Source organism: Cololabis saira, chromosome 19 (genome assembly GCF_033807715.1).
Source record: "Cololabis saira isolate AMF1-May2022 chromosome 19, fColSai1.1, whole genome shotgun sequence".
NCBI lineage: Eukaryota > Metazoa > Chordata > Actinopteri > Beloniformes > Belonidae > Cololabis > Cololabis saira.
The window spans coordinates 17,713,334-17,724,320 of NC_084605.1; the positions used below are offsets into that span (position 1 = coordinate 17,713,334).

A 10,987-nucleotide genomic window follows, 5' to 3' on the forward strand; every position below is an offset into this window, starting at 1 on the left:
TGGCATTTCTTAATAAACATTCAAAATTAGAATGCGACATGACAAAGTTGGTATCGTCCGCAAATAAAATGGGCAGAGAGGACTCAGACATTACAGCAAAATCATTAATAAAAATTAGAAACAGAAAGGGGCCCAAGAATTGACCCTTGAGGCACACCATAACGTAATTTTTCTTTCTTAGATTCATGACCATTAATACAAACATATTGTTCTCTGTTGCAAAGATAATCTTTAAACCAAGTGATCACCACATCTTGAAGACCATATCTATGGAGTTTTGACAAGAGAATACCATGATCAACGGTATCAAACGCTTTAGAGAGATCCAAGAAAATGGCAAACATATTTTTGTCCAGAGCAGTAGAGATTTTATTGATAAGTTGCAATAAAGCCATATATGTTGAATGTTTTTTTGCGAAAACCATATTGGTGTTTGTACAATATGTTATTATTATTGAGATGTGTAATAACTCTTGCGTAAACTAGCTTTTCCAGGACCTTAGAGAAGCAAGGCAAAATCGAAATTGGTCTATAATTGTTGAAAACACTGGGTTCTCCTTCTTTAAAGAGAGGTAAAACTTTTGCCACTTTAAGATCACTAGGGACTACCCCAGTCTTCAGAGACACCACAAGGACATGTGTTAATGGTTTGCTAATGATGGAAGCTACTTCCTTTAGGAGCTTAGCCTTGATTTCATCATGACCCGCTGCTGAATTATTCAGATTTACAATAATGTCGATCACTTTATTAATTGTGGGTGGTTGAAAATTTTGCAAGGCAGGAAAAACTCCAGTAATATTATCTGTGGGACAGTCATTAGATGGACCGAGTTTCTCAGCCAAGGTACCACCAACATTTACAAAAAATGTATTAAATTCATTTGCTATGTCAGAAGGATTTGAAAATGTGGACATGCCATCAGTAAATTGGGATGGAAATTTAGCAGGTGCCTTTCTCTTGTTTAACAATTCACTGATTATAGTCCATGTATTTTTTATGTTGTTAGTAGATTCTTTAAATTTATCAGTATAATATTTCTTCTTTGCCATACGAAGTAAATGGGTGAACTTGTTTCTATATTTTTTTATATGTATCAGAATTCTGTGGAGTTGGGTTAGAAATAAACTTTTTGTATAATCTGTTTTTCTTCCTTGAGGATTTTAAGAATCCAGTGCTGAACCAAGGTTTATTAAAAAGACGGAAAAAAAAGACGGATTCAAATTCAGTTTCCTTTGAGTATAATTCCAAATCTTTCCTTAATTTGAATTGATATTGATTATGAACAAAAACAGCAACTCCTCCTCCAACTCTTTCCTTTCTATTTGAGAATACTAACGTGTACTGAGGTATAGTTTTTATAACAAGGATGGATGAACATCGGGATGAGTGTTTCTACGCCGGGCTGTGCCTCTTGTAAATCCTGTGTTTGTCATTTTTGTGTCCACTTGTTCAAACATGGAGCATCCTCTGTGGTTCTGGACATACGGCATACGCGGTCCTCAGCTCCGATGCTGGGCAGCTTGCAGGTCTCCTCGTCTCCTCGTCTCCCCAGTTACTCATCTTGTAAATATAGATCCTACCTGTGACGTCCTGCTGCTGCAACTCTCATCAACCTGTTCCTTAGTTTATAGAATAATAATAAAATAGCCAAATTAAAGCTGCAAGCACCGATGAACAGGCCCTCGCACCCTTGTGCACGTTCAGGCGTGCTGCAGTGGAAGCGCTTGAATGACTTGCATGTAGATGTCTTCATGGGAGCTCTCTCATGTCAGCATCGTTTATGGTCTCCTCTCACAGGGAAAGGTTGTTGCACATTTAAGGAGCAGCGATTCTGTGACTTTTCTTTTTCAAGTTCAGGAAGATAGTTTAAAATACAAGAACAACACATGGGGGTGTTTTGCCTTTGTGCAATATACAAAGAGTGAGAGCGAACCAAAGAATCTGAATGATGGCCAACATATTGTTTGCTGATATAAAGGTGATAAATAAAGTATTAAGATTGCTAGTACTATGGATTTGATTCCTGAACTAACTTTTTCTTTCACAATTTTATCTGACCATTAATGACAAAAATATATTTTTTATTTTTTGAATATGACAAACTTATCTTGTAATTTAGTAAATTAATGACTGAGAGCCCTTTCCCAGATTGAATTACAACAACCAAATCAAAAAGGTTCATCAGTGAACGTTTATTTGCACGATACATTTCAGCAAAACAGTAGCTTTTTTTTTTTTTTTTTTTCTTTTTTACATTTTTTGGTATGTTAGATAAAATAAAAGGCATTAAGCCAAATATACATTGAATAAAAACATTCAAAGGTAAAGTAATAACTAAAATAAAACTGAACAACATAAAAACAAGGCTAAATATGGAATGTATTTATGAAAAAGCAGAAGGAAGTAGGAATATTTTTTAATAACCGAGACTTTTAACAGGTCACACATTTCTGGGAGAGACTTTGATTCTCTGTGTTTAGTTCAGACTCTGGGAATAGAAATCAAATAAGTCAAATTAGAACAGGTACTTCTTTTGCTTCAGTCTGACTTTTTGTGGCAGCTGTCTAAGCAGTACTGAACAGACACTATCATACGGATAGTATGCGGGGATGACACCTAAATATTGAGCCTTGATCATTTGCCTTTTTTTGTTTTCATTTTGATGACTGTATATCCTGTTGAAGGCAACAAAACTGAATACACAGCCACACAGCTCCTCATCCAATCATTGGCCTTTATTTGCTTTCTGGAAAGCAAAACTTGGTGGAAGGCACTGGGTCATGGCTGGAGCAGACACATTCTGGAGATGTTGGAGAGCTAGCTGAGAGCACTGTGAGAGCCGGTGAGGACTGGCAGGTGGAGGTGGATCTCAGTGGCCCCAGCTGGCGCCTACATGCGCAGCCTGAGTCATGGAAGAGCTGCAGCACGTCCTTCCGGAAGCGCACACCAACCAGGGCATACAGGATGGGGTTTAGGCAACAGCGAGTGTACGCCAGAGTGCAGGTGATGTATTCCAACAACAGACCACAGAACTCTCCCATTATTTTGCGAGACAGCACCACCGTGTAAGGCAGCTGGAATGCCAGAAACACCAACACCAGAGCCACCATCAGCTTTACGGTACGCTGCTGACGCCACTGTTTCCCTCTGCGGTGTGCATGTCCTTCCAATAGAACCTGAGCGATCATAGTATAACAGATCACCATAATGAGAAGGGACAGGCAGAAGACGCCAATGATGGCTCCGTTGGTTGCCATCTTGACCTCCCCTCTCTTTTGCATGCCACAATATGCTCCACTAGGGGACACTGACACTCCAGAGAAGAGGATTTCAGGTAGGCTAAGGAGAAATGCAAACAGCCATACACCTACAGCAGCCACTTTCCCAGCTCTTAATGTCTGACTGCGCAGCCGCATCATCTCTTGGGCCCGGGCCACCATCATGTAGCGGTCAACGCTGATGCAGGCCAGCAGCAGCAACCCGCTGTATGTGTTGATGGCATAGCTTGCACGTGTAGCTTTGCAGAGAGGAACATAAAAGATCCAGCCCAGGTGAGTGTCGACAGCCTGCAACGGCAGTGTAAAGAGCAGGAGGAAGTCAGCCAGAGCCAGGTGGAACAGGAAGACATCAGTTGAGGAGCGAAGATGGAGGCGACCGTACAGACCAAAGGTGGCGATCACTAGGCCGTTTCCCACTACGCCCAGCAAGAAGATCACACAGAAAATACATGTCTGGAAGATTTTGATGATGGCCTCCTGTTGCTCATCAGGCCCACACCAGTCGTCATCACACGTCATCACATCTGAGATGTTGCTGCAGTTTGAACAGTCATCAGGATCAGTGAAGTTGTAATCGCACGCCATTGCTGGTGGTGAAGAAAGAGTACACATATACTGTAAGCCATTGATTTTACAGAAAAATGATAAAAGGCATGTGAAAAAAAGACTAATTATTTAACAATTAGTTTACAATAGTTAACAATTCTGCTAATTCTGGTTTATTTATTAAACCCACAAGAAGAATGATCAATGTGAGCCACCTGCTTTGTCACTAGCTTAGCTGAACATCAGATTTTATCCTGGTACCGACCACAAAGGATGTATGAAGTCACACAGTCATGTATATCTATACATGAATATCCATCAACCATTTCAGCTACCACAGCAATCCCTGTCTGCACATCCATTTGGCCCAGTTTTATGCCGGAAGCCCTTCCAGCCACAAATAAACAAGTTTTTCAGACTGTGGAGAGGAAACCCAAACAAGCATGGGGAGAACATGCCAACTCCTGGGAATTGAACCAGGAACCTGCCACTAAACCACGTGCTGCCCAAAGTATGTATATGTATGTATACACACATACAGGTTGATACATATGTGTATGTATATCAAAGTAAAGTGAAGTTCACCATACGTCACCATAGTCGGGAGGCGTTATCCGCCAAACATAAGTAACCTGTGTGGGCGTGTAGAAGGACGTATTGTCCCTCGATAAGCAGGGTGTATATGCTATCACACAGGTAAAAAAAACACCGTCAGACAGATATAGTTTTCATAACAAGGATGGATGAACATCGGGATGAGTGTTTCTACGCTGGGCTGTGCCTCTTGTAAATCCTGTGTTTGTCATTTTTGTGTCCACTTGTTCAAACATGGAGCATCCTCTGTGGTTCTGGACATACGGAATACGTGGTCCTCGGCTCCAATGGTGGGCAGCTCGCAGGTCTCCTCCTCTCCCAGTTACTCATCTTGTAAATATAGATCCTACCCAATAAAAAATTAAAGCTGCAAGCAGCGATGAAAGGGCCCTCGCGCGTGCAATTTGCACCAATTAAGGTCAAGGACTCAAAACTAAGTCCGATGACACCACCCACAACTCTTTATGTCAAACCATTCAAAAGTTATGGCAGAAAATAGGAACTATGAAATATCGACCAATCAGAAGAAGGGGCGGGGCTAATTCACACCAATTATGGTCAAGGGATTCAAAACCATGTCCGATGACACCAACCACGAGTCTTTATGTAAAACCATTCCCGGTGGGGGCACGGTGGCGCAGCTGGTAGTGCAGCTGTCTCACAGCAAGAAGGTCCTGGGTTCTATTCCCACCGGGGACGCTGTGGGCGCTGAAGTGCGTGTTAGTTCCCCCATGACTTCGGCGCCCACCCCCTGGGTGGGGTTCGAAAAGTTTTCTAGGGGGCGCTGTTGAGCCATCTTGCCACACCCATTAATGCAAACCATGAAATATCAAATTTATCGCCAGGCCTGGCTTGCGTGCAAAATTTGGTGACTTTTGGGGAACTATCAAATATGGAACAATCAGATGAAGGGGGGGCGCGGTTTTTGGCGTCTAGCGTCGCCACGGTAACGCTTTTGAAAGAGAAAAGTAATGCGCGTTGTCGCAGGATGGAGACGCATATTTTGATGTATAACACACCTGGGTGCACGTTACAGTTCGGGCCGTATTAACTGCCGAAGGAATGGCATAAATTGCGCCAAAATTACGTGATTAATTCAAAATGGCCGACTTCCTGTTCGGCTTCGGCCATGGCGCCAAGAGACTTTTCTTGAAGTTGCGACATGATACAGGTGTGTACCGATTCTTGTGCATGTACGTCAACCCGTATTGTGGGGCTTTAAGCACAAAGTTTTCTAGGGGGCGCTGTTGAGCCATTTTGCCACGTCCATTAATGCAAATCATTAAATATAAAATTTTTCGCCAGGCCTGGTTTGCGTGCAAAATTTGGTGACCTTTGGGGCACGTTTAGGGGGGCAAAAAGGCCCTTCTTTCGTCAGAAGAAAGAATAATAAAAATTCCTAGAGATACAATAGGGCCTTCGCACTGTAAGTGTTCGGGCCCTAATAAAAATAAAAAATCCTCCCATGGTGGGCTGTACTGAGGTTATGTGATCAACAAATACTGTACTTCTCACAACACTTGTGTTCACATTAGACCTGAGCCGCGGTTAAGACTACCCTCGGAGGAGTTATTTGCGGGCCAGTTCGACACGCCTTCACGCGCCGGTCAATGTAAAGAGGACAAGCAACACGCTAGATCCACACAGTAAATGCGATATCAGATTATGGGAAAGGGGCTTATAAAAGTGTTGGAATGCTGATATATGAAATAGGCTACATGTGATGTTATAGCATTATGAATTTAAGCCCAGTCATTAGTCATTTTGAGCCTGCAAAAGTTATTAATAGAATAGATAAAATCTGACCCAAGGCTATGTCAAACAAGCTGAGGGATGTTGTCAACAAAACAACTTTCTCATTCATTTGTTTTTCTTTAAATATTTTTATGGCTCTAGTAGCCTTTATTGAAAGGAGCTTGACAGAACCTGAAGGGAAAAATGAGAGGAAAATGTTCAGACTGAGAGCTGAACCTGGACTGCCTGCAAAAGGAGGCTCAAGACACCTTTTTAGCTTGGCTTTTATCTGATCTCATTTACCTAGTCTTTTCAGCTATTTATTGTATTTATTGTATTTACTTTTTTAGCTTTTTTTATTATCTTTAAACCTTTAATCCATTTTAGTGACTTTGTATTTTATGTTATTTATTATTCATCTTAAGTTTTGTATAGATTTGTGTGTGTCTGCTCCGCCCATGGGGGTGTCGTCATGGGGATCCCTCAGGCCTGGGTAGCTGGAGGTGGGACTCCACCTTCTGTGTGGGGTCTGTCCTGGTCTGTCCGGGTTGGGGGGGTCTCTGTGGCGATGCTCCTTGTGGTCATGGCCGGTGGAGCCCCTCGGTGGGGACGGCCACCCATAGGTAGTGTTTTCCTCACCTGGATCGTTAGTGCTAAGCCATGTCACCAGTCCACTTATTGTGTGTGTGTGTGTGTGGGCGTGTGAGTGTATGCACATGTGTATGAGTGTGAGTGAGGGTGTGTGTATGCTTGGGGGGTGGGGGGTGGGGTCGTATGGGATGTTTTAAATTGTACTTTTGATTGTTATTTTATTTTGTATGTAAAGCACCATGAGTTGCATTTACACTGCATGAGTTGGTGCTATATAAATAAATAAAGTTTAAGTTTAAGGGCGGCAGTTTCTGGTTATGGTGAGCCTCCTCAACCAAGTGAGCTTTCTGGTGGGCATTCTCATTAAAATTGGATGTACAATCTATGTACTTATTTTGCAGCTTAGTTGTGTAAAAGATATAATTTTCAGTCTGAAAGATTTCCATCGTGCAGTAATAGCAATCTTATGGTAGTAGCAGTCGTTCCCCTTCAGGCTGAAAGCCAGCTGAATGGCCTCTGTCCTGCAGCAAAATCCTAGCTAACTTCCCTCCAAATCCCTGCTGCTGGAGTCCCCATCACCCCCCCCCCCCCCCCCCCCCCCCCCCCCCGCATTTCTCCTGGGAGTGTCAATGTGTTACTGTAACTCCAACTATTCATTGTAAGACAGGGTATGACCAGGAGGTGGCGGCATTCTCACAGAATTCTCATCCTCCACAGTCATTCTGACGTTATCAGTCAGTGTTCTACTGTTGGTTGGACAAATCGTTTTGAAAAGCACAACAAAACGTGCTAATTGTACAGAACACCATAAACTTGCAAGGCAAAACTTTCAAAGCAAACAAAGAGACGCCTGTGGTTCCAAGCTAAAGGGGGGAAAGGTTTTTATTAGTCTCATCAGGGCTCCGTCTCAAACCTGATTTAAGCTTCCACGTTAAACCAACGCAGAGCCTACGCCGTTGCTGTGACGCCGTCGTGAACCCTTCGGACTTCTCCGTCACTCCATTTTGCCGCGGTGCAATACCCCCCAGAGTGCTAGTTGATAATATGTTTAGCTTCCAGCTTTTCCGGTCACAGTGAATCGAAGAGATAAGGACTATTGTGCAAAAAACCAGAACAATCCCCAAAAAAAATCACACACACACGATGAAAAGAGCGCTGAAAGTTCACTACGGAACCGGAAATGCGTTGCTACCAAGCAAACCAATCACAGCCCTCTCGGTCTGCGTTGGGTCTGCGTCACCTCGACGCTGTTCGGATTAAATTAAATTGTTAAATGTATGAGGGTTTTTTTCTATAAGATTGTACACTGATGTTTGCTCTCAGCGCAGGACCGCCTCCTGTTTTTATGAGCAGACTGATTAGCTGAGTTCTTCTTTAGGTGAGGTTAAGATTAATGGTTCTCCTCCTGTTTTTCTCTGAGTTTTGTTTGTAGTAGATCTTTGCTGGGTTGGCATGTCGGATTAGAGATAGACAACAGAAAATATATGGCTGAAAGTGTGACATGTTTAAGTTTCTATGAGCGTTGGAGTGTATGGCAAGCCAAAAGGGCCAAAAAGTGGGCATGAAATAAACGCCCGTGCTCATAACGGCGTAAAAAGCGGCGTTTCCCGTGGTCGGCGGTTGCACAACATTAAAACCAACGTTTCGTACAACTATGACGCGCGTAAAAAACACAGTTTTCGTTCAAACTTGAAATCCCTCCCCCTTGATTTTGGTCTGCTCTGATGCCTTTCTCATCAGCTCTTAACGATTAACTTTTAGTGGCTGGAAAAATCAGGGGGGAAGGAACTTAAGTGTTTTATATGCATAGTTGTACAAAATGGTTTTAATGTCGTGTTTTATTCGCTCTTAATGAGGACAGCGGGAAACGCCACTTTTTGCACCACTCACATAAAACACAGATTTTTATGGTGGGTTTGTGCTCATAACAGCATTTTTTTACGCCGTTTTGTTCAGCAGAGCGTTCATTTCATGCCTGTTTTTTGGCCCTTCTGGCTTGCCAGAGAGTCAAAGGTAGACTCTGTTAAGGCTGAAATATGGTTCTGCGTCACACACACGCAGAGCACACGGCGCAGTCGTGACGCCGTCACGAACCGTTCAGAGTTCTCCGTCTCTCCATTTGGTCGCGGTGCAGTACCCCCCGCGGCCACTAGTTAGCGATCTTTTTCTGAATGGTTTATCCAACTTTTTCCGGTCACAGTAAATCAAAGAAATAAGGACAACTATTGTGCAAAAAACAAAAACAAAAAAAATCACACATAAACGAAGAAAAAAGCCCTGGAAGTTCACTACTGATTCAAACCGGAAACCGGAAATGCTTCGCTTTCAAACGAACCAATCACAGCCCTCTCGGTCTGCGTGTGGTCGGCGTCTCCTCGACGCGTAGTTACAATTTTCGGGAGGTGCACGTCACTGACGGCGCATGTGACGGCGTGTCCTCTGCGTGTACAAAAACCACACGCCGTAGACACGGCGTCGTTTTGACGCAGAAGCATAATTCAGCCTTTACTGTGCTCTGAGCTTCCAGCTCATGCAGCTGTCAGGAGCTACCGACCTATCAGCCAATCAGAAAATAGATTTTTGAAGGCTTAGCGGAGATAATCTAGGTTACAACACACACACACAAACACACCTACACACACACACAAACACACACACGCTTCTTTCTTTCTTTCTTTCTTTCTTTCTTTCTTTCTTTCTTTCTTTCTTTCTTTCTTTCTTTCTTTCTTTCTTTCTTTCTTTCTTTCTTTCTTTCTTCTGATGAAAGGAGGGCCTTTTTGCCCCCCTAAACGTGCCCAAAAAGTCACCAAATTTTGCACGCAAGCCAGGCCTGGCGAAAAATGTGATATTTAATGGTTTGCATTAATGGGCGTGGCAAAATGGTTCAACAGCGCCCCCTAGAAAACTTCGTGCCTCAAGCCCCACAATACGGTTTGACGTACATGCATCAAAATCGGTACACACCTGTATCATGTCGCAACTTAAAGAAAAGTCTCTTGGCGCCATGGCCGAAACCGAACAGGAAGTCGGCCATTTAGAATTAATTGTGTAATTTTGGCGCAATTTATGCCATTCCTTCGGCAGTTAATTCAGCCCGAACCGTAACGTGCACCCAGGTGTGTTATACATCAAAATGTGCGTCTCCATCCTGCAACTACGCGCATTACTTTTCTCTTTCAAAAGCGTTACCGTAGCGACGCTAGACGCCAAAAAGCGCGCCCCCCCTTCATCTGATTAGTCCATATTTGATAGTTCCCCAAAAGTCACCAAATTTTGCATGCAAGCCAGGCCTGGTGATAAATTTGATATTTCATGGTTTGCATTAATGGGTGTGGCAAGATGGCTCAACAGCGCCCCCTAAAATACTTTTCTCTGCCATAACTTTTGAATGGTTTGACATAAAGACTCGTGGGTGGTGTCATCGGACATGGTTTTGAGTCCTTGACCATAATTGGTGAAAATTAGCCCCGCCCCTTCTTCTGATTGGTCGATATTTCATAGTTCCTATTTTCTGCCATAACTTTTGAATGGTTTGACATAGAAAGTTGTGGGTGGTGTCATTTCTGATATGCTTAAGGGGGGCGGTGGCCATGAGTGCGAGGGCCCGTTCATCGCTGCTTGCAGCTTTAATTTTTATTTTTTATTATTCATCACTGAGACAAGTTATTCAATATAGCCTGAATGTTGTGACGAGACAACGGCACTGGAGTGTTATCCTTAGTTATAGAATAAATAAAACGGTGTATTTAATATAGTCTAAGTTGTTCTCTCTGAAGAAGCTGAATCTATGGGACACTGGGAGGGAGACATTCCTCCACACATGTGCACCCCCATGCACCCCCCCTCAAAACAAAATCTCACTCCACGCAAACTTAAAAACTTGAGAGCCATGGTCTTAAGTACTTTAGCAGTGACACACAATAACTAATAAATATAATATAAATGTACTTTTCTTTTTTTAAGCACATCTTTGATTTGAATAAACTTTGGTTCAATAAATTATTTGTTTCAAAGTGCATTATTTTTTAAATTATTGGTTTTTACACAATGCCATTCTTTAACTTTTCTTTTTTTTTCACCTTCATAGTGGAAATGCTTATTGCATTAGAGGTGGTGACTTTTCCAAACTCTGACCTTTCACAGTGCTAGCAGACGCTGGGTGATTGCTGTTTTGGGAGTCTGTCTGAAAGGAAAAAAATATCATTGGTAGCCAATATAATAATGTGTTAGACACATTGGTTTG

General features: G+C 42.7%; 1 protein-coding gene across 1 annotated transcript; it reads right to left on the reverse strand.

The window, feature by feature from the left end:
• Positions 1-2,447: 2,447 nt before the first annotated feature.
• Positions 2,448-3,864, reverse strand: ccr10 (chemokine (C-C motif) receptor 10). The gene has a single exon (XM_061708112.1). It carries the CDS (start codon positions 3,862-3,864, stop codon positions 2,737-2,739), a length of 1,128 nt encoding a protein of 375 aa, XP_061564096.1. The 3' UTR covers positions 2,448-2,736.
• Between the last annotated feature and the right edge of the window lie 7,123 nt (positions 3,865-10,987).